We start from the raw sequence: 25,247 nt of genomic DNA, 5'->3' as shown, positions 1-25,247 counted from the left end.
GAAGAACTGTCTGTCTTGAAATCTGAACTTCGAAAGAAAGATGAACTTATAAACAACATGAAGGAACAACTGCTTCATGATTTATCTCCCAAAGGATCCGATGCTAAACACTTGACCGGTCTGGACGGTCAGCAATCATCTGCAGTGGACGAGCCTCAGTCTTCATCAGCTCCTCACAACTCCAGCCCAGCAGAAGCCCTTCTTCTCATCGACTCCAACGGGAAATACATCAACCAGAAACTCTTGTTTCCAAAAATGAAAGCACAGAAAATGTGGTGCCCGAACACTAGCAAGGCTCTTCAGATCTTATCTGATAAAAATCTGAACGAAACGTACAAGCACATCATAATCCACACAGGGACAAACGATCTAGGAGCAGCAAAGGGCAACGTGGCTCCTGTGCTCCGAGAGCTGGCCATCAGAGCCTCAGAACGCTTCCCAGAAGCTCAGATAACTCTGTCCACGTTACTGCCACGGACTGATGTGCCCTTTCACGTGATCCACGGAAACAACGTAGAGCTTTCCAGAACCTGTGCACTCATTCCTAATGTTCACCTGGCACACCATAAAGACATCCGGCCCCATCACATGTATGACTACATACACCTCAACAAGAAAGGAGTACAACTTTTCGCAGGAGTGCTGAAAAGCACAGCACTTGGAAGAACAAACAGCAGAAATCTGCACAGCAAGAACAGCTCCCAACTACACAGAAACATCCAGCCTCGTCCAAGAACCAGACAGGACTCGACCCCTGGACCGCCATCACAGCATCAGAGCTACGCTGCAGCAACCCAACAGCCACAGAACAGGACCGATCTGAGAGCAACTCTGAGTAAGGAAAAGACAAACACTTTCATCTTAGTGAGGAGGCGGGGTTGACCCCATTGCTATGTATGACACAATCTTTTGAAGACTGTGATTGGTTGGTTGTCCAAGCACTTTGAATTTACATGTGTAATTTTTCCTATTTGACCGTTCTCTCTCTCTCTCTCTCACACACACACACAAACACACATTATATGTGTGTATATAAATCCTTTTTTTTTTTACCATGCTTGTAATTTCCTATAAGGTATTTGATTGGTTCAGAATGATAAAAATTGTTCCACTCTTTCTAATTACAGTGATTGCTGTCCTATTTAAGTGCTGGTTTGAATGTTGGTTTTAATGAATCAAACACTGAATCAAAACCAAGAAGGGTGAGAAAGCCAAACTGGACAGAGGAACAACTGTTAGCCCAGTTAATGGATGCACACAAGGCCATTCTTAAAGGAAAATTCGGGCCGGGTGTCACAGTAAGGCACAAGAAGCAGACATGGGAGCGTATAGCACAAACTATTAACGGTTCATTCCTCCTGCTTGTGCGCACCTATAAGCCTGCTATATTCATAAATGCAGTTTTTTGAGCCTGCAAGGTGGGAATGTCCAGTGAAACTAAATGAACTGCGACACAATAAGATGTTCTGAAAGTGCTGTAATTGTTTGTGTGATCACTCTGCTTACAGAAGGTTGTGACAGACCCAAATCATCACTATTACATTGTGGCATTTTCACAGTTGCCAAATATCGTAATGTAGTGATTACTGTAATTTCTGGCGCTATGGCATTTCTGCGCTGTGTCGGAGATGTTAGCACGTCTCCAATAAGATCAGTCACAAACATGATCCCTCCACGATCTAATCTATAACGTCTTATTAACTCACTGTCATCCATTGTCTGAAACACATTTCTTCTGCCTCTCATCTTTCTGCCATTTTCTCCTCTGCTAAAGAAACTCTTAAGCCTCTTAAAAGTCCTCGTCTGTGCTCCTAACAAGGCAAGGCAAGGCAAGTTTATTTATATAGCACATTTCATACACAATGGTAATTCAAAGTGCTTTACATAAAAGAAAGTAAAATAATCATGAAGAAAAATAGTAACAAAAATAAAACAAGTAATTAAAACTTTTAAAACATTTAAAAACAGAAAATGATTTTACATAAAAATAATAATAATAAAACAATAAAAATAAAACCGTGAAAATATAGTGCAATCAGTTCGGACATTTCACAGTGCTCATTCAATAAATGCGCAGCTAAACAGATGAGTTTTGAGTCTAGATTTAAATGTGACTAGTGTTTTAGCACATCTGATCTCTTCTGGAAGCTGATTCCAACTGCGGGCAGCATAGTAACTAAAGGAGGACTCCCCTTGTTTTGTGTGAACCCTTGGTATTTCTAACTGACTTGATCCTAATGATCTGAGTGCTCTGTTAGGTTTATATTCAGTGAACATATCTGCAATATATTTCAGTCCTAGGTCATTTAGTGACTTATATATGAGTAGAAGTAGAAGTAGTATTAACAAGTTTGACCTTAAGACCTCTTTTAAGGGTTAAGATGCCTTCTGAATTACTTTAATTTCTTTAAGTTTAAGAGTAAACGCCCACATTTCTAAGAATTTTCTACAAGGCACGGAGGGCGTTTTATGCCATTAAAGCACGGTTTGGCCAACTAAAACTACCAATTAGAACATGGATTAAATTATATCACGCAATCATCAAACCAATCCTACTGTACGGGAGTGAAATTTGGGGACCAATATTAAAATTTGAAAACTGGGACAAAAGTTTAATAGAAAGAACACAATTGGAATTTGCCAAAAACATCCTAAGGGTAAACAGAAGCACTTCTAATATCGCCTGCAGGGCTGAGCTGGGCTTATACCCCTTACACATAGAAATACAGAAAAGAGCGGTTCAGTTTTATCATCACCTGACTCAATCTGTTCAATATAAACCCCCCTTTCTGACATCATCTGTGAAGAACAAAAAAATAAAATATTTTAACATATAAGATGTCATGATATTATAGTTACCGTGTTAGACTACTAACTGAAATCCCAGTTAAACCACTGACAGGATCAAGGCTGTAAACAGCTGTAAGGATAGTCAGATTGATCAACACAGAGTACAGGTTTCCATCAGGACACAATCCCTCGCTGAACTGAAACACCAAAACATCAAGCGCTGGTTTCCACATGTTTTATTTCTCAAGCGGTGAGCACACAGGCTCCTCCCACACCCTTGATCTTCTCCTCTGCTCGTCTGCTGAAGAACTTGGCCTTCACGATCACCGGCTGCTTGGGCAGCTTGCCTTTCCCCAACACCTTGAAGTAGCCCTGAAACACAGCACAACATCAGCATGATCACCTCCCAAACACACAGGAGAAACCTCACAAACACATAGAGAGCATGCTCCTCACAAACACACAGGAGAAACCTCACAAACACACAGGAGAAACCTCACAAACACACAGGAGAAACCTCACAAACACATAGAGAGCATGCTCCTCACAAACACACAGGAGAAACCTCACAAACACACAGGAGAAACCTCACAAACACACAGGAGAAACCTCACAAACACACAGGAGAAACCTCACAAACACACAGGAGAAACCTCCCAAACACACAGGAGAAACCTCCCAAACACACAGGAGAAACCTCCCAAACACACAGGAGAAACCTCCCAAACACACAGGAGAAACCTCACAAACACACAGGAGAAACCTCCCAAACACACAGGAGAAACCTCCCAAACACACAGGAGAAACCTCACAAACACACAGGAGAAACCTCACAAACACACAGGAGAAACCTCACAAACACATAGAGAGCATGCTCCTCACAAACACACAGGAGAAACCTCACAAACACATAGAGAGCATGCTCCTCACAAACACACAGGAGAAACCTCACAAACACACAGGAGAAACCTCACAAACACACAGGAGAAACCTCACAAACACACAGGAGAAACCTCACAAACACACAGGAGAAACCTCACAAACACACAGGAGAAACCTCACAAACACACAGGAGAAACCTCACAAACACACAGGAGAAACCTCACAAACACACAGGAGAAACCTCACAAACACACAGGAGAAACCTCACAAACACACAGGAGAAACCTCACAAACACACAGGAGAAACCTCACAACACATAGAGAGCATGCTCCTCACAAACACACAGGAGAAACCTCACAAACACACAGGAGAAACCTCCCAAACACACAGGAGAAACCTCACAAACACACAGGAGAAACCTCACAAACACATAGAGAGCATGCTCCTCACAAACACACAGGAGAAACCTCACAAACACATAGAGAGCATGCTCCTCACAAACACACAGGAGAAACCTCACAAACACATAGAGAGCATGCTCCTCACAAACACACAGGAGAAACCTCACAAACACACAGGAGAAACCTCCCAAACACACAGGAGAAACCTCACAAACACATAGAGAGCATGCTCCTCACAAACACACAGAGAAACCTCACAAACACATAGAGAGCATGCTCCTCACAAACACACAGGAGAAACCTCACAAACACATAGAGAGCACGCTCCTCACAAACACACAGGAGAAACCTCACAAACACATAGAGAGCATGCTCCTCACAAACACACAGGAGAAACCTCACAAACACATAGAGAGCATGCTCCTCACAAACACACAGGAGAAACCTCACAAACACATAGAGAGCATGCTCCTCACAAACACACAGGAGAAACCTCACAAACACATAGAGAGCATGCTCCTCACAAACACACAGGAGAAACCTCACAAACACACAGGAGAAACCTCCCAACACATAGAGAGCATGCTCCTCACAAACACACAGGAGAAACCTCACAAACACACAGGAGAAACCTCACAAACACACAGCAGAAACCTCACAAACACATAGAGAGCATGCTCCTCACAAACACACAGGAGAAACCTCACAACACATAGAGAGCACGCTCCTCACAAACACACAGAGAAACCTCACAAACACACAGGAGAAACCTCCCAACACATAGAGAGCATGCTCCTCACAAACACACAGGAGAAACCTCCCAAACACACAGGAGAAACCTCACAAACACATAGAGAGCATGCTCCTCACAAACACACAGAGAAACCTCACAAACACACAGCAGAAACCTCACAAACACATAGAGAGCATGCTCCTCACAAACACACAAGAGAAACCTCACAAACACATAGAGAGCATGCTCCTCACAAACACACAGGAGAAACCTCACAAACACATAGAGAGCATGCTCCTCACAAACACACAGGAGAAACCTCACAAACACACAGGAGAAACCTCCCAACACATAGAGAGCATGCTCCTCACAAACACACAGGAGAAACCTCACAAACACACAGCAGAAACCTCACAAACACATAGAGAGCATGCTCCTCACAAACACACAGGAGAAACCTCACAAACACATAGAGAGCATGCTCCTCACAAACACACAGGAGAAACCTCACAAACACACAGGAGAAACCTCACAAACACATAGAGAGCATGCTCCTCCCAAACACACAGGAGAAACCTCACAAACACACAGCAGAAACCTCACAAACACATAGAGAGCATGCTCCTCACAAACACACAGGAGAAACCTCACAAACACACAGCAGAAACCTCACAAACACACAGGAGAAACCTCACAAACACACAGGAGAAACCTCACAAACACACAGGAGAAACCTCACAAACACACAGGAGAAACCTCACAAACACACAGGAGAAACCTCACAAACACACAGGAGAAACCTCACAAACACATAGAGAGTATGCTCCTCACAAACACACAGGAGAAACCTCACAAACACACAGGAGAAACCTCACAAACACACAGGAGAAACCTCACAAACACATAGAGAGTATGCTCCTCACAAACACACAGGAGAAACCTCACAAACACACAGGAGAAACCTCACAAACACACAGGAGAAACCTCACAAACACACAGGAGAAACCTCACAAACACATAGAGAGCATGCTCCTCACAAACACACAGAGAAACCTCACAAACACATAGAGAGCACGCTCCTCACAAACACACAGAGAAACCTCACAAACACACAGGAGAAACCTCACAACACACAGGAGAAACCTCACAAACACACAGGAGAAACCTCACAAACACATAGAGAGCATGCTCCTCACAAACACACAGGAGAAACCTCCCAAACACATAGAGAGCATGCTCCTCACAAACACATAGAGAGCATGCTCCTCACAAACACACAGAGAAACCTCACAAACACACAGCAGAAACCTCACAAACACATAGAGAGCATGCTCCTCACAAACACACAGGAGAAACCTCCCAAACACATAGAGAGCATGCTCCTCACAAACACACAGAGAAACCTCCCAAACACACAGGAGAAACCTCACAAACACACAGGAGAAACCTCACAACACATAGAGAGCATGCTCCTCACAAACACACAGAGAAACCTCCCAAACACACAGGAGAAACCTCACAAACACACAGGAGAAACCTCACAAACACACAGGAGAAACCTCACAACACATAGAGAGCATGCTCCTCACAAACACACAGAGAAACCTCCCAAACACACAGGAGAAACCTCACAAACACACAGGAGAAACCTCACAAACACATAGAGAGCATGCTCCTCACAAACACACAGGAGAAACCTCACAAACACACAGGAGAAACCTCACAAACACACAGGAGAAACCTCACAAACACATAGAGAGCACGCTCCTCACAAACACACAGAGAGCATGCTCCTCACAAACACACAGGAGAAACCTCACAACACATAGAGAGCACGCTCCTCACAAACACACAGGAGAAACCTCACAACACATAGAGAGCATGCTCCTCACAAACACACAGGAGAAACCTCACAAACACACAGGAGAAACCTCACAACACATAGAGAGCATGCTCCTCACAAACACACAGGAGAAACCTCACAACACATAGAGAGCATGCTCCTCACAAACACACAGGAGAAACCTCACAAACACACAGGAGAAACCTCACAACACATAGAGAGCATGCTCCTCACAAACACACAGGAGAAACCTCACAACACATAGAGAGCATGCTCCTCACAAACACACAGGAGAAACCTCACAAACACACAGGAGAAACCTCACAACACAGAGAGCATGCTCCTCACAAACACACAGGAGAAACCTCACAACACATAGAGAGCATGCTCCTCACAAACACACAGGAGAAACCTCACAACACATAGAGAGCACGCTCCTCACAAACACACAGGAGAAACCTCCCAAACACACAGGAGGAACCTCACAACACACAGGAGAAACCTCACAAACACACAGGAGAAACCTCACAACACACAGGAGAAACCTCACAAACACACAGGAGAAACCTCACAAACACACAGGAGGAACCTCACAACACACAGGAGAAACCTCACAAACACACAGGAGAAACCTCACAAACACACAGGAGAAACCTCACAACACACAGGAGAAACCTCACAAACACACAGGAGAAACCTCACAAACACACAGGAGGAACCTCACAACACACAGGAGAAACCTCACAAACACACAGGAGAAACCTCACAAACACACAGAGAAACCTCACAACACATAGAGAGCACGCTCCTCACAAACACACAGAGAAACCTCACAACACATAGAGAGCACGCTCCTCACAAACACACAGGAGAAACCTCACAAACACACAGCAGAAACCTCACAAACACACAGCAGAAACCTCACAAACACACAGGAGAAACCTCACAAACACACAGAGAAACCTCACAACACATAGAGAGCACGCTCCTCACAAACACACAGAGAAACCTCACAACACATAGAGAGCACGCTCCTCACAAACACACAGGAGAAACCTCACAAACACACAGCAGAAACCTCACAAACACACAGCAGAAACCTCACAAACACACAGGAGAAACCTCACAAACACAGGAGAAAACTCACAAACACACAGGAGAAACCTCACAAACACACAGGAGAAACCTCACAAACACACAGGAGAAACCTCACAAACACATAGAGAGCATGCTCCTCACAAACACACAGGAGAAACCTCACAAACACACAGGAGAAACCTCCCAAACACACAGGAGAAACCTCACAAACACACAGGAGAAACCTCCCAAACACATAGAGAGCATGCTCCTCACAAACACACAGCAGAAACCTCACAAACACACAGGAGAAACCTCACAAACACACAGGAGAAACCTCACAAACACATAGAGAGCATGCTCCTCACAAACACACAGGAGAAACCTCACAAACACATAGAGAGCATGCTCCTCACAAACACACAGGAGAAACCTCACAAACACACAGGAGAAACCTCCCAAACACACAAGAGAAACCTCACAAACACACAGGAGAAACCTCCCAAACACACAGGAGAAACCTCACAAACACATAGAGAGCATGCTCCTCACAAACACACAGAGAAACCTCACAAACACACAGGAGAAACCTCACAACACACAGGAGAAACCTCACAACACATAGAGAGCATGCTCCTCACAAACACACAGGAGAAACCTCCCAACACATAGAGAGCACGCTCCTCACAAACACACAGGAGAAACCTCCCAAACACACAGGAGAAACCTCCCAAACACACAGGAGAAACCTCCCAAACACACAGGAGAAACCTCACAAACACACAGGAGAAACCTCACAAACACACAGGAGAAACCTCACAAACACATAGAGAGCATGCTCCTCACAAACACACAGAGAAACCTCACAAACACACAGGAGAAACCTCACAAACACACAGGAGAAACCTCACAAACACACAGGAGAAACCTCACAAACACACAGGAGAAACCTCCCAAACACACAGGAGAAACCTCCCAAACACACAGGAGAAACCTCACAAACACATAGAGAGCATGCTCCTCACAAACACACAGGAGAAACCTCCCAAACACACAGGAGAAACCTCACAACACACAGGAGAAACCTCACAACACACAGGAGAAACCTCACAACACATAGAGAGCACGCTCCTCACAAACACACAGGAGAAACCTCCCAAACACACAGGAGAAACCTCACAAACACATAGAGAGCATGCTCCTCACAAACACACAGGAGAAACCTCACAACACATAGAGAGCACGCTCCTCACAAACACACAGGAGAAACCTCACAACACATAGAGAGCACGCTCCTCACAAACACACAGGAGAAACCTCCCAAACACACAGGAGAAACCTCACAACACACAGGAGAAACCTCACAACACATAGAGAGCATGCTCCTCACAAACACACAGAGAAACCTCACAAACACACAGGAGAAACCTCACAAACACACAGGAGAAACCTCACAAACACACAGGAGAAACCTCACAACACATAGAGAGCATGCTCCTCACAAACACACAGGAGAAACCTCCCAAACACACAGGAGAAACCTCACAAACACACAGCAGAAACCTCACAAACACACAGCAGAAACCTCACAAACACACAGGAGAAACCTCACAAACACACAGGAGAAACCTCACAAACACACAGGAGAAACCTCACAAACACACAGGAGAAACCTCACAAACACACAGGAGAAACCTCACAAACACACAGGAGAAACCTCACAACACATAGAGAGCACGCTCCTCACAAACACACAGGAGAAACCTCCCAAACACACAGGAGAAACCTCCCAAACACACAGGAGAAACCTCACAAACACACAGCAGAAACCTCACAAACACACAGGAGAAACCTCACAAACACACAGGAGAAACCTCACAAACACACAGGAGAAACCTCACAAACACACAGGAGAAACCTCACAACACATAGAGAGCACGCTCCTCACAAACACACAGGAGAAACCTCCCAAACACACAGGAGAAACCTCCCAAACACACAGGAGAAACCTCACAAACACACAGGAGAAACCTCACAAACACACAGGAGAAACCTCCCAAACACACAGGAGAAACCTCCCAAACACACAGGAGAAACCTCCCAAACACACAGGAGAAACCTCACAAACACACAGGAGAAACCTCCCAAACACACAGGAGAAACCTCACAAACACACAGGAGAAACCTCACAAACACACAGGAGAAACCTCACAAACACACAGAGAGCATGCTCCTCACAAACACACAGGAGAAACCTCCCAAACACACAGAGAGCATTCTCCTCACAAACACACAGAGAAACCTCACAAACACACAGGAGAAACCTCCCAAACACACAGGAGAAACCTCCCAAACACACAGGAGAAACCTCCCAAACACACAGGAGAAACCTCCCAAACACACAGAGAGCATGCTCCTCACAAACACACAGGAGAAACCTCCCAAACACACAGAGAGCATGCTCCTCACAAACACACAGAGAAACCTCACAAACACACAGGAGAAACCTCACAAACACACAGGAGAAACCTCACAAACACACAGGAGAAACCTCACAAACACACAGAGAAACCTCACAAACACACAGGAGAAACCTCACAAACACATAGAGAGCATGCTCCTCACAAACACACAGAGAAACCTCACAAACACATAGAGAGCATGCTCCTCACAAACACACAGGAGAAACCTCACAAACACACAGGAGAAACCTCACAAACACACAGGAGAAACCTCCCAAACACACAGGAGAAACCTCCCAAACACATAGAGAGCATGCTCCTCACAAACACACAGAGAAACCTCACAAACACACAGGAGAAACCTCACAAACACACAGGAGAAACCTCACAACACATAGAGAGCATGCTCCTCACAAACACACAGAGAAACTCACAAACACACAGGAGAAACCTCACAAACACATAGAGAGCATGCTCCTCACAAACACACAGGAGAAACCTCACAAACACACAGGAGAAACCTCACAAACACACAGGAGAAACCTCACAAACACACAGGAGAAACCTCACAAACACACAGGAGAAACCTCCCAAACACATAGAGAGCATGCTCCTCACAAACACACAGGAGAAACCTCACAAACACACAGGAGAAACCTCCCAAACACATAGAGAGCATGCTCCTCACAAACACACAGGAGAAACCTCACAAACACACAGGAGAAACCTCCCAAACACACAGGAGAAACCTCACAAACACACAGGAGAAACCTCACAAACACATAGAGAGCATGCTCCTCACAAACACACAGAGAAACCTCACAAACACACAGGAGAAACCTCACAACACACAGGAGAAACCTCACAAACACACAGGAGAAACCTCACAAACACACAGGGAGAAACCTCACAAACACAGAGAGCATGCTCCTCACAAACACAGAGAGCATGCTCCTCACAAACACACAGGAGAAACCTCACAAACACACAGGAGAAACCTCACAAACACATAGAGAGCATGCTCCTCACAAACACACAGAGAAACCTCACAAACACACAGGAGAAACCTCACAACACACAGGAGAAACCTCACAAACACACAGGAGAAACCTCACAAAACACACAGGAGAAACCTCACAAACACAGAGAGCATGCTCCTCACAAACACACAGGAGAAACCTCCCAAACACACAGGAGAAACCTCACAAACACACAGGAGAAACCTCACAAACACACAAGAGAAACCTCACAAACACATAGAGAGCACGCTCCTCACAAACACACAGGAGAAACCTCACAAACACACAGGAGAAACCTCACAACACATAGAGAGCATGCTCCTCACAAACACACAGGAGAAACCTCCCAAACACACAGGAGAAACCTCACAAACACATAGAGAGCATGCTCCTCCCAAACACACAGGAGAAACCTCCCAAACACACAGGAGAAACCTCCCAAACACACAGGAGAAACCTCCCCAAACACACAGGAGAAACCTCCCAAACACACAGGAGAAACCTCCCAAACACACAGGAGAAACCTCACAACACATAGAGAGCATGCTCCTCACAAACACACAGGAGAAACCTCACAACACATAGAGAGCATGCTCCTCACAAACACACAGGAGAAACCTCCCAAACACACAGGAGAAACCTCACAACACATAGAGAGCATGCTCCTCACAAACACACAGGAGAAACCTCCCAAAACACACAGGAGAAACCTCACAACACATAGAGAGCATGCTCCTCACAAACACACAGGAGAAACCTCACAACACATAGAGAGCACGCTCCTCACAAACACACAGGAGAAACCTCCCAAACACACAGGAGAAACCTCACAACACATAGAGAGCATGCTCCTCACAAACACACAGGAGAAACCTCACAACACATAGAGAGCATGCTCCTCACAAACACACAGGAGAAACCTCACAAACACACAGGAGAAACCTCACAACACACAGGAGAAACCTCACAAACACACAGGAGAAACCTCACAAACACACAGGAGAAACCTCACAAACACACAGGAGAAACCTCACAAACACACAGGAGAAACCTCACAAACACACAGGAGAAACCTCACAAACACATAGAGAGCATGCTCCTCACAAAACACACAGGAGAAACCTCACAAACACACAGGAGAAACCTCACAACACATAGAGAGCATGCTCCTCACAAACACACAGGAGAAACCTCACAACACATAGAGAGCATGCTCCTCACAAACACACAGGAGAAACCTCACAACACATAGAGAGCATGCTCCTCACAAACACACAGGAGAAACCTCCCAAACACACAGGAGAAACCTCCCAAACACACAGGAGAAACCTCCCAAACACACAGGAGAAACCTCACAAACACACAGGAGAAACCTCACAACACATAGAGAGCATGCTCCTCACAAACACACAGGAGAAACCTCACAAACACACAGGAGAAACCTCACAACACATAGAGAGCATGCTCCTCACAAACACACAGGAGAAACCTCACAAACACACAGGAGAAACCTCACAACACATAGAGAGCATGCTCCTCACAAACACACAGGAGAAACCTCACAAACACACAGGAGAAACCTCCCAAACACACAGGAGAAACCTCACAAACACATAGAGAGCACGCTCCTCACAAACACACAGGAGAAACCTCACAAACACACAGCAGAAACCTCCCAAACACACAGGAGAAACCTCACAAACACACAGCAGAAACCTCACAAACACACAGGAGAAACCTCACAAACACACAGGAGAAACCTCACAAACACACAGGAGAAACCTCACAACACATAGAGAGCATGCTCCTCACAAACACACAGGAGAAACCTCACAAACACACAGGAGAAACCTCCCAAACACACAGGAGAAACCTCACAAACACACAGGAGAAACCTCACAAACACACAGGAGAAACCTCACAAACACACAGGAGAAACCTCCCAAACACACAGCAGAAACCTCACAAACACACAGGAGAAACCTCCCAAACACACAGGAGAAACCTCACAAACACACAGGAGAAACCTCACAAACACACAGGAGAAACCTCACAAACACACAGGAGAAACCTCACAAACACATAGAGAGCACGCTCCTCACAAACACACAGGAGAAACCTCACAAACACATAGAGAGCACGCTCCTCACAAACACACAGGAGAAACCTCACAAACACACAGGAGAAACCTCCCAAACACACAGGAGAAACCTCACAAACACACAGGAGAAACCTCACAAACACACAGGAGAAACCTCCCAAACACACAGCAGAAATCTCACAAACACACAGGAGAAACCTCACAAACACACAGAGAGCATGCTCCTCACAAACACACAGGAGAAACCTCCCAAACACACAGAGAGCATGCTCCTCACAAACACACAGAGAAACCTCACAAACACACAGGAGAAACCTCACAAACACACAGGAGAAACCTCCCAAACACATAGAGAGCATGCTCCTCACAAACACACAGGAGAAAACCTCACAAACACACAGGAGAAACCTCACAAACACACAGGAGAAACTTCACAAACACACAGAGAGCATGCTCCTCCCAAACACACAGAGAAACCTCCCAAACACACAGGAGAAACCTCACAAACACACAGGAGAAACCTCCCAAACACACAGGAGAAACCTCCCAAACACACAGGAGAAACCTCCCAAACACACAGGAGAAACCTCACAAACACACAGGAGAAACCTCACAAACACATAGAGAGCATGCTCCTCACAAACACACAGAGAAACCTCACAAACACACAGGAGAAACCTCACAAACACACAGGAGAAACCTCACAACACACAGGAGAAACCTCACAACACACAGGAGAAACCTCACAAACACACAAGAGAAACCTCACAAACACATAGAGAGCATGCTCCTCACAAACACACAGGAGAAACCTCACAAACACATAGAGAGCATGCTCCTCACAAACACACAGGAGAAACCTCACAAACACACAGGAGAAACCTCACAAACACACAGGAGAAACCTCACAACACACAGGAGAAACCTCACAACACACAGGAGAAACCTCACAAACACACAGGAGAAACCTCACAAACACACAGGAGAAACCTCACAAACACACAGCAGAAACCTCACAAACACACAGGAGAAACCTCACAAACACACAGCAGAAACCTCACAAACACACAAGAGAAACCTCACAACACACAGGAGAAACCTCACAACACACAGGAGAAACCTCACAAACACACAGGAGAAACCTCACAAACACACAGCAGAAACCTCACAAACACACAGGAGAAACCTCACAACACACAGGAGAAACCTCACAAACACACAAGAGAAACCTCACAAACACACAGGAGAAACCTCACAAACACATAGAGAGCATGCTCCTCACAAACACACAGGAGAAACCTCACAAACACATAGAGAGCATGCTCCTCACAAACACACAGGAGAAACCTCCCAAACACACAGGAGAAACCTCCCAAACACACAGGAGAAACCTCACAAACACACAGGAGAAACCTCCCAAACACACAGGAGAAACCTCACAAACACACAGGAGAAACCTCACAAACACACAAGAGAAACCTCACAAACACACAGGAGAAACCTCACAAACACATAGAGAGCATGCTCCTCACAAACACACAGGAGAAACCTCACAAACACATAGAGAGCATGCTCCTCACAAACACACAGGAGAAACCTCACAAACACACAAGAGAAACCTCACAAACACATAGAGAGCATGCTCCTCACAAACACACAGGAGAAACCTCCCAAACACACAGGAGAAACCTCACAAACACACAGGAGAAACCTCCCAAACACACAGGAGAAACCTCACAAACACATAGAGAGCATGCTCCTCACAAACACACAGGAGAAACCTCCCAAACACACAGGAGAAACCTCACAAACACACAGGAGAAACCTCCCAAACACACAGGAGAAACCTCACAAACACACAGGAGAAACCTCACAAACACACAGGAGAAACCTCACAAACACACAGGAGAAACCTCCCAAACACACAGGAGAAACCTCACAAACACACAAGAGAAACCTCACAAACACATAGAGAGCACGCTCCTCACAAACACACAGGAGAAACCTCACAAACACACAGGAGAAACCTCACAAACACATAGAGAGCATGCTCCTCACAAACACACAGGAGAAACCTCACAAACACACAGGAGAAACCTCACAACACATAGAGAGCATGCTCCTCACAAACACACAGGAGAAACCTCACAAACACACAGGAGAAACCTCACAACACACAGGAGAAACCTCACAAACACACAGGAGAAACCTCACAAACACACAGGAGAAACCTCACAACACACAGGAGAAACCTCACAAACACACAGGAGAAACCTCACAAACACACAGGAGAAACCTCACAAACACACAGGAGAAACCTCACAAACACATAGAGAGCATGCTCCTCACAAACACACAGGAGAAACCTCACAAACACATAGAGAGCACGCTCCTCACAAACACACAGGAGAAACCTCACAAACACACAGGAGAAACCTCACAAACACATAGAGAGCATGCTCCTCACAAACACACAGGAGAAACCTCACAAACACATAGAGAGCATGCTCCTCACAAACACACAGGAGAAACCTCACAAACACACAGGAGAAACCTCACAAACACATAGAGAGCATGCTCCTCACAAACACACAGGAGAAACCTCACAAACACACAGGAGAAACCTCACAAACACACACGAGAAACCTCACAAACACACAGGAGAAACCTCACAAACACATAGAGAGCATGCTCCTCACAAACACACAGGAGAAACCTCACAAACACACAGGAGAAACCTCACAAACACATAGAGAGCATGCTCCTCACAAACACACAGGAGAAACCTCCCAAACACACAGGAGAAACCTCCCAAACACACAGGAGAAACCTCCCAAACACACAGGAGAAACCTCACAAACACATAGAGAGCATGCTCCTCACAAACGGGGCACGACCGTCGGTTCAAATGCCTAAATTAAAGTGGTCATTTATATCATGTTCCAAATCTACACAAGCTTGTCCTCATGTTGACCGCTTTCATTTTTAAGTTTAACTTCTTTAAAGGTTCAAACTAATGATGATGAAACCTCAGACACTAAAGCACTTGATTTGACTGATTTATCACCTCACACAGAGTCAAGCACAGTCTCAGGGACACGAGGACATCAGAGATTACATCAGGAGGAACAAATGACCCCCAGCTGTGTGTGTGTGTGTGTGTGTGTGTGTGTGTGTGTGGGGGGAAGCACAGGTCTGACTCACAGCACGCACGACGTCTCTATCTGAGATGAAGTGTGTGTGTGTGTGTGAGGTGTGTGTCTGTGTAAGGCACTGATCCTCAAATCTGGCTCGCGAGATCCACTTTCCGGCGAAGTTTATCTCTAACCCTAATCAAACACGCATGAGTTTGCTAATCAGTGTCTTCAGGATCTTTAGAAAATCACAGGCAGGTGTGTTTAATTAGAGTCGGAGCTAAACTCTGCAGGAAACTGGATCTCACGAGCCAGATTTGAGGATCACTGGTGTGAGGTGTGTGTGTGTGAGGAAGCACAGGTCTGACTCACAGCATGCATGATGTCTCTATCTGAGATGAAGTGTGTGTGTGAGGTGTGTGTGTGTGTGAGGTGTCTGTGTGAGGTGTGTGTGTGTGTGTGTGTGTGAGGAAGCACAGGTCTGACTCACAGCATGCATGATGTCTCTATCTGAGATGAAGTGTGTGTGTGTGAGGTGTGTGTGTGTGTTTGTGTCTGTGTGAGGTGTGTGTGTGTTTGTGTCTGTGTGAGGTGTGTGTGTCTGTGAGGTGTGTGTGTGTGTTTGTGTGTGTGAGGTTACACAGGTCTGACTCACAGCTCGCACGACGTCGATGATGGGTGCCGGGCCGTCCGTCTTCTTGCTGTAGTTGACCCTCGTCTGCTCGCTGACCAGCGTCCACAGCTTGTCCAGGTTAATGGTGGGGCAGAAAAGTGTGTTCCTCTTCAAGTGATAGTGTCTCATGCCCACCTTCCCAAAATAACCAGGATGACTGCAAGAAACAAACAAGAATTAAAGAAGCGTCACATTCACAAACAGCTACTTCTCGTCAGAAACACTCTTCCAGCAAACAGACTTCTGCAGACTTCACAGAGACACATTTAAGACTCAAAAACTACAAGTTATAGCTGGACAGTTCTCAACACTTTATTAACTCATACCTAATGTTTCGCCACCATCTTAAGGAATCACGATTTTGAGTGGAAATATTACCAAACATTAGAATTAGACACTTTGATAACGATCCAAACAGGCGTGATGGAGCAGAAATACGTGGCTAGAGCCGTTCACACACACACTGAAGCAGGAGGACCACAGCTGACCTCTTTTAACTTGAACACGGTTTAGAGAGCAGCTTCATTCAGCAGAGGCTTTTATCCTAAGAGACTCACAGGACAACAGCAGTGCTGGGACGCGTCTCCGTTAGCATAACAGGATATAACCAGGGGTTTATTATAATAAAACAGAAAACCAACAGAACAGAAAAAGAACAGAGACGAGTGCAAAAGTCAAGCACGTCCATGTTCACAGAGAAACAACAGACAAGCAGCACAATCTAAAATACCTGTAAATATTACTGTATGTCTGATATTTCATGCTCAATGTTTTCATTGTCATTTTGAATTACCTTGACTTGAGAAGCATTTTCTTTCTATTATTTCTTAAGGGTTAATGTGATTAAGACAAGTTTGCATCATTGCTGCACACAAGTGTTTGTTTAACATTAGCTTGATGTGTTCTGCAGCTGGAACAGAATGAAACTCACTATTTGTCGAAGTTGATTCTGTGATGGTGCATGCCCCCAGCATTACCTCGACCCCCGGGGTGCTTCCTGTGCTTGCCTAAAGAACACAGATGACACACACATCTGATCTGTCTGTCTGTCAAACACACACACACACACACACACACTCCAGCAGGGCCGCGGGAAGTAATTTTGAACAGGGGGTGCTGTGAATTTTTTTTTTTTTTTGACAAAAAACCTATGAGCCTATAGGCCTATTTAAAATAAATTTTAAAAATAAATACATTGAGATTTACTACTTTATTGTCATATACACTTCAGTGCACAGCCAGCCAGGGTCTGAAACACACGGACATCAGTTCTCAGATATGCGCAATGGGTTATTAATCTGAAGCAGAAGCAGAATCAGAAATAATAGTTTAATAATCGAAATAAAACGAAATAATTACTTTCATTACAATTTCAGATAGCCTATACATACATGCAACTTATTTAGATAAAACAAATAATATTACAACAAAATATAATATTAATCAAACTTCACAATAACGCTAAAACAATGCAATCGATTTGGTCAGCTGGCTTGAGTCACTGCACGTTTATGTCACACGCAACTCTATTAACTCCAAAATCTTTTTACGCACACCACAAGGAAATAATCTCCGACTATTTAAGTAATTTGTTTATTGAACAGTTCTCCACATCCATTACGCAAAGAACACACGCACAGTATAAAGCTTTCTGTCTCCATCTCCAACCTTTTTACACAAACCACAAGGAAATAATCTCCGACTATTTAAACGTTATTTAACAGTTCTCCACAACCATTACGCAAAGAACACACGAACGAAATAATACTCTCCATCTCTATCCCCACCACCTTACAAAAATACTATAGTGTACTACTTATTTTGCACAATTTATAAATTCCTTATGAATATTTTAGAAAATTATTTTGACACACGTAGGCTATTACGTATATTTTGGATTTTAATTTCATATTTTGAGGCCTAATCAACACAGGTTCGGAAGTTACGTTGTCAACGTCAGGCAGGCAAGTTTGGTCGCCGAGTAACGAGGTTTCCCGCTCGTTCCATGCAGAATACATTCATCTTTATTTAATACAGCGCACCTCGACATTTGGACACCTGTAACCAGGGCACCCCGCCTGCATGTAGCTCAGGTGAGAGCATTGTGCTGCTGCGCTTGTAACATTTATTTTTTTGGCAACAAGTGTGGGATCAGCTTTGACTAGCCAAGCAATAGGGAATGTGAAGGTGACGTCACGCCGTGTTGCATTATGGGTCCTCCGCCATATTTGCAGGATCGCGCCCTATACCGCTGTATTTGAATTCCTGTGTTGGAGGCTGTGTTTGGATTTTCTGTCGAGATTTTAATAAACGTCGATATGGCTGGCCAGTACTGCTCGATCAAAAACTGCCATAGCAGGTCACACGATCGTTCAGGGAGGAAACTGAACAACGGAATACGTTTTTTCAGCTTTCCTTCCTGGAAAAAACAACAAGGGAAGCAGGTGGAGGAGCTGACGAAAAGATGCCGGATCGCGTGGGTTGCCGCAATCAGGAGAAAACATTTTTACTTTCCAAAACATCCCTGCATCAGCGAGAGTGTGTTCGCTGCATTTTCAGTCAGGTGAGTTCTGTGGTCTCTAACTTTGACCTAAATACAATATTTTCATTTTGTTCTTATTGTCTTAAACGTCGGTGTGTGTTGACTTCCAGAGCAATGCATAATTTGTGGCTATCAACAGATAATGTTCCATTTGCAACAACAATCACAATATCTAAGAAGTTGATTATTTATATATATATATATATATATATATAAGATGTCCATAATTATCTATAACCTACAAAATTGCTGTATTTACAGGACAACCAGCATTTGAAATGCTGGATACTCATCCTGACTGGGCACCATCTTTGCTTCTGGGCCACAATGAAGTGAAAGGGATGAACAAAGAGAGGTTTGCACGTCAGTTAAGAAAATACCTCACACATCAGGTAATTAGCAAGAGGCCAGGAGAGGAGAAAGAAAACAAGAAGAAAGTTGTCACAGTCTGCTGTGCTCTTACAAACATGTGTCCAAGTGTTGTGCAGTGATTACTAAATCAACTGGTTTGTAAAAACGTTTGTTAAAAGTTGTACAAAGCAAGAGGTGTTGTGTATTGTATATTCCTTGATGATTTGTAGGATAGCTGATGAATGATGTTGAATTAAAGACAGGCCACATTGCATGAATCAAAAATTATTTATTTTTTCAATGAACAATTTGCTTTGATATTCTGTACATATTTTTACATGCCTTTTTAAAATGTTTCTGACTCAAGTTTTTATATAACTGCTTAATAAATACATTAAGTGACGTATCTGTTTCTGTACTGATTGTATCCACAGAGACCCTTTAAAGGGATAGTTCACTTTAAAATGAAAATTCTGTCATCATTTATTCACCCTCAAGTTGTTTCAAACCTGTATGAATTTCTTTCTTCTGCTGAACACAAAGGAAGATATTTTGAAGAATGTCAGTACCCAAACAGTTACCTGGAACCACTGACTTCCATAGCAGGAAAAAAAAAATCTATGGAAGTCAGTGGTTCCAGGTAACTGTTTGGGTACTGACATTCGTCAACATTGGAGCATGTCTCTGCGACTCAAGGCATACACGTACAGTGGGCTGAGGAAACTTCACCATTGGTGTTGATAACCCAAGCCTTCAGAGGAACTTCACTAAGGCGCTGGGAGTGCATCACCTGTACATAAAGACAGAAATGTTAATCAATGACAGATACATTTATTATCTGATTAATACAAATTAAATGTAGTTAATTTGTGATTAATAAAAGCAGAACCACTTAAATTATCTTGCTTTTATGCTTACACTGTCAAACTAATTTGTAAATGTAAATTATGTATTTCAATGTAAAAATAATGTAATGTAAATGATTGATTGTACATTATGTATTTATTCATTTCTAATCAACATAATCACGTGTTACAAAAATAAATCTGCCCACCACAAGCAAAATAAAACTGGGTTTTTAGACAATTTTGACAATTATAACCAATATTTTTTTAAATGCAACTGCTCAAACCCACTGCTTATGACTCTAAAATAACATAACTTTAGCTGAATATTTAGCATTTTGTTTGTTTTAATAACTTGGCACAAAATACAACAGAGAAAGAATCAGTTTTACAGAATCATTAAGATACTTAGGTATTAAAACATTGTCAGTAAATAGCATGTTTATTTTAGCTGATTTGCCAACCGCCATAAAACTCCGACAGAAGAAGAAGTGCCATCTTACCTTTGCCAGTACGACTGTGCTCTTGCAGTTAGGCGGCCTGTGAATGAGGAGGTCTTGTACCCAGCCGCTGCAAAACTGTTCATGGGCTTGAATGGATTTATAGCTCTTAAACTCCTGCAAAGTGTACGCACTCAATCCTAAAACGAGGTAAGTGACGATGTCCATATATGTGAGCGGAGGTAGTGCGTCTGGATCCGTAATCCAGTCTTGGGCTGCTAAATCATATGGATCTATCTTGTTTATCTCGGACAGTTTGTCTAAATAACGTTTTTTTTTTGGCAGTGGCATTTAGTTTCTCCCGATAGGGTCCCTACTCTTTTTCTTTCAAATTCTCAATTTCTTCCGTTCTTCAATTTTACCTCGTTTTAGCCGAACACACCCACAATTAAATGTCATAGCAATGGTTAGCGAAAACGTAAACAGAGATCGTGCCTCTAAACATGGCGCCCACGTCCCATAATGCAACACTGCGTGACGTACCTTCACATTCCCTATAGGCCTACATTTTTTTTAATCTCCCTCTCGTCACTTCCCGCGGCCATGCACTCCAGCCATCAGCGCGTGCACTCACCGATGCGCCCGTGCCCGTGGCTGACGTGCCCGCGCAGCTTCCTGGTCTTCGACTGTTTGGTCGGCTGTGGAGAAAACACATTGTGTCACTTCTGAGAAACATCAGTGCTAGTACTGCTAATATATCTCTGTCCCGGAGACCATCTGCACAAAACAGACCGAGGATCACACTTAAACTGACGGGGAACCACATCAACCACTCATACAGCGGGTCTGACTCTACTTCATGAAGGATTGAGAAGGATCATGTTTAATCACAGTCAGAGAGCCGCTCATAAACACCTACCATGGCGGCAGAGGAACCCAAAGAGGACGAGAAGGGTCTGGCTGCAGACCATGGGCGAGTGGAGCTCCACTCTCAAACCGGAAATACGTCACCTCCACTTGAAAACATCAAGATGGCGTCGCCGGGAGTACTTCAAACTTAAACTCAGGTAATTTTATCTCTGCATCGCTAAAATGGTGAACTGACGCTGTTGTAACGTGCAGTGTAAGAAAAACGCACAGGGCTTACGTGAAATTAGTAACATAAGAATACTAAACACTATGGATTTATAGATTTATAGATCGCGAGCAATGTTGATGTCTGGCCACTGATCATCTATACACCACATATAGTAATTTATAGATCAATGTTTCTGTCCAATGTGTTTTTTTTATTAAGTAATCAAGTTCAATTACAAACCTTTACCCCACATTTCAACAACTGAACACATATTATTAGTGTTGATACAGCCAAATAGAAAGAAAAAAGATGGAAAAAATAACAAATAACAATAATCACACCATAAGATAAAACAGAATAAATAACGGAAAGAAAAAGAAAGATGTCTTAGGGTCTTATTCTAACAACAAAAACAAGTTCAAAGCATACAAGAGTTTCTGGGCGTTCCTGTCCATCCTGTAATGAAGAGACTTTGCAAATATCTTTAGTTCATTCTTCCATCCACTGAAGTGAGGTTTAACCTTTAAAAACATACTTATCTTACTTATCTACTTATCTATGAATCTAGTATTTTCACAAAGTAATTAAGTTGTTTATCAAAAAGTCTAGGATCTTTTCCTTCAACAATACTCCAACCTTAACTGAGATCACAGTCAAAGGGTGTATTGATATCTGTTTGAAATGAAGCCAGTTTTGAAATTCCAGCCAAAAAGTCTGTACAGATTCACATTTCAAAAACATATGATCTACAGTTTCAATATCTTTCTCACAGAACCCGCATGAATTGTTCTCCCAATTAAATCTTTCTTGTAGGAAGTGATTAGATGGATAAATGTCCTTTAGGATTTTAAATGTTACTTCTTTGGCTTTAGGAAAACTGGATAAGTAAAATAACACTTCCTTATTTTCTTTGCCTCTTCTTCAATAAATTCTTGAAGAACATACTTTCTTTTCAGTTGACTGGGGAAGTACAGTTTGGATAATACATTTCTGAAAAACTTATTTGTTAATTGTTTGCTCTTTAAATTTTTACCTTCAGTACATGATGGATAGCATAGGTGTAACTTAGTTTTTGGTGGCTTGTGGTAAAATAACGTAGTGAATAATGAAAGGACACGATCGTTTTGTATGTGTATGCCTTTAGCATTTGTTATATAATGTTAAAAAGGTCATATGAGGTGGTTGTTTTCATATTTAATTTTTCATTCACCTCCAGGGATAGGATTGGCATAGAAGATGCAGCACTCTTTACATTTTAAATGTAAGTCTTTTTACATGTGACATTAACATGTACATATTTATTTTTTCTATTTTGTTGTTCTGTTATTCTATTGTTTTACTTTTTTTGTTTCAGATCAAATGTATATCAAGTGTTATCCATCCTCATAACACCTCCACAAATAGAGACTGAAACTTCTGAGCACCATCACCTTGTCTGCTATGGGACTGTCATAGGAGAATGATGCAGTACTATCCTGTGTTGAATTTACCTAACGTCAGCACACAGACATAGTATTGTTCCAGTTTTGCTGTGCTGATGTCTTCTTTGTGTCCCCAGCCCAGCAATCAGATGCATCAGAACAACAAAGCACAACTGTGGTGCCCCAGGCACCTTCAGCAACAAGTAAATTGCTTTAACATTAATGATAATTAAATGTCAGTATTGTAATTAAACTTGACCCATCTGACGTAATTGTTCATGCCAGAGATTTAACAACACTGTCAGTCAGGAGCATATTTAACAGGAGGCACACTTCAGCTGGCTTGATGGTGACTTCAGTAAGTGTGGTCAACCCTCTTGTTTTTGTGGCTATAACAATTAGACTAAGTAATCTCACTCTCTTCCATTTCCCTAACATTACCCTTTTTTTTTGTTGATACTGAAAAGGTGCAGTGAAGAAATTTAAAGAGACACTATCTAAAGTACAGAAAGCCGTACATAATCTCTAGGTGCAGTCGCCTACAGCGCAGCCAGCTTCACAAAGACTGTGGGGCTGGTCACCAGGAAAATGGCCAACAAGGAGTGCTTTTGGGGTTTTACTCCTCAGATGACCACCCTGGCTACTGTAGCTGGGATTGCTTCACAGACAATGGAGGTCTTGAAGAGTAAAGTGTGCGTGCATGTGAACACATTGTGTTATTACAGTAACAATTATGGTCACTTGCAGTTCATGTGTTTTCAATGTAGTGTAAGATGTGTTAATTATTATTATTACTCAAAAACCATTAAAACTTCTAAATTGTGGAAGTTATTCTTCATTATTTTACTGTGGTTATTTTGTATATGTTGTTATTTTGATTAAAATACAAAATTCAACACACATAATTCTGGTTGAGGTATTATTTTAATAATTTATTTAATATTTCATTTATTTTTCACTGCTAAATATTAAAAACATAAGGTTAACTTTCTAAAATGTATGGAATGTTACATTGGCAGTTGTACACTGGTAAAACAAACATGGAAAAAAAAATGCTGTCTTGTCATAAACCGTAAAAGATTAGTATATATATATATATATATATATATATTTTTTTTTTTTTTATTTCTACTAGGTAAAAGCAACAAAGATAAAAGTACAGAACATATTAACATTACGTACAAAGAGGTGACATAACTGGCAAAGCACCCTTTATACGTGTATATAACAAGTAATACAAAACGAAAGTTTGTATTAGAAGGTGGTAGTGACATATTTTCCCTCTTAAATGGAGCTCCACTCGCCCCCATGGAGGCGACGTAATTCTACGTAAAGTGTTACCCGGACCAACATGGCGGCCGCGTCATTAGTGGAAGGCGACGTAATTCTACGGAGAGTGTGGCCCGGTCCAACATGGCGGCGGCGTCCCTAGTGGAGGTGACGTATTTCCGCTC

At 43.1% G+C, this 25,247-nt stretch overlaps 1 protein-coding gene and 2 long non-coding RNA genes across 6 annotated transcripts; 2 read left to right on the top strand and 1 right to left on the bottom strand.

The window, feature by feature from the left end:
• Positions 1-2,585: 2,585 nt before the first annotated feature.
• LOC113043662 (60S ribosomal protein L27a) lies at positions 2,586-22,318 on the bottom strand. Of its 2 annotated transcripts, XM_026203172.1 has the most exons (5): positions 22,214-22,307; positions 21,929-21,992; positions 18,048-18,123; positions 17,099-17,273; positions 2,586-3,162 (listed from the first exon to the last, which is right to left on the bottom strand). In XM_026203172.1, the coding sequence occupies exons 1-5, from the start codon at positions 22,214-22,216 to the stop codon at positions 3,034-3,036; spliced, it is 447 nt and encodes a 148-aa protein (XP_026058957.1). In that variant the 5' UTR covers positions 22,217-22,307; the 3' UTR covers positions 2,586-3,033. The 2 variants fall into 2 exon arrangements, with proteins under 2 accessions (XP_026058957.1, XP_026058958.1); XM_026203173.1 differs by lacking the exon at positions 18,048-18,123 and having other exon boundaries at positions 22,214-22,318.
• LOC113043666 (uncharacterized) lies at positions 19,354-20,415 on the top strand. Its single transcript, XR_003275772.1, has 2 exons — positions 19,354-19,679; positions 19,920-20,415. It is a non-coding gene; the product is annotated as an uncharacterized LOC113043666 (long non-coding RNA).
• LOC113043663 (uncharacterized) lies at positions 22,224-24,631 on the top strand. 3 transcript variants are annotated; one of them, XR_003275768.1, is made up of 5 exons: positions 22,224-22,361; positions 23,589-23,633; positions 23,727-23,839; positions 23,931-24,151; positions 24,267-24,631. It is a non-coding gene; the product is annotated as an uncharacterized LOC113043663 (long non-coding RNA). The 3 variants fall into 3 exon arrangements; XR_003275767.1 differs by having other exon boundaries at positions 24,261-24,631; XR_003275766.1 differs by having other exon boundaries at positions 23,931-24,631.
• Positions 24,632-25,247: the final 616 nt, after the last annotated feature.

The sequence above is a fragment of the Carassius auratus genome, chromosome 25, assembly GCF_003368295.1.
Source record: "Carassius auratus strain Wakin chromosome 25, ASM336829v1, whole genome shotgun sequence".
NCBI lineage: Eukaryota > Metazoa > Chordata > Actinopteri > Cypriniformes > Cyprinidae > Carassius > Carassius auratus.
The sequence above is the reverse complement of the archived record's forward strand: the minus strand, read 5'-3'. Positions and strand labels throughout refer to the sequence as shown.

Excerpts from the sequence above, each read along its gene's own strand:
- LOC113043662 (XM_026203172.1), bottom strand. Across the intron at positions 18,124-21,928 it reads CCACGGGCACGGGCGCATCG|GCAAGCACAGGAAGCACCCC; the intron begins GTGAGTGCACGC and ends TGTGTTCTTTAG. Across the intron at positions 17,274-18,047 it reads AGAATCAACTTCGACAAATA|TCATCCTGGTTATTTTGGGA; the intron begins GTGAGTTTCATT and ends TGTTTCTTGCAG.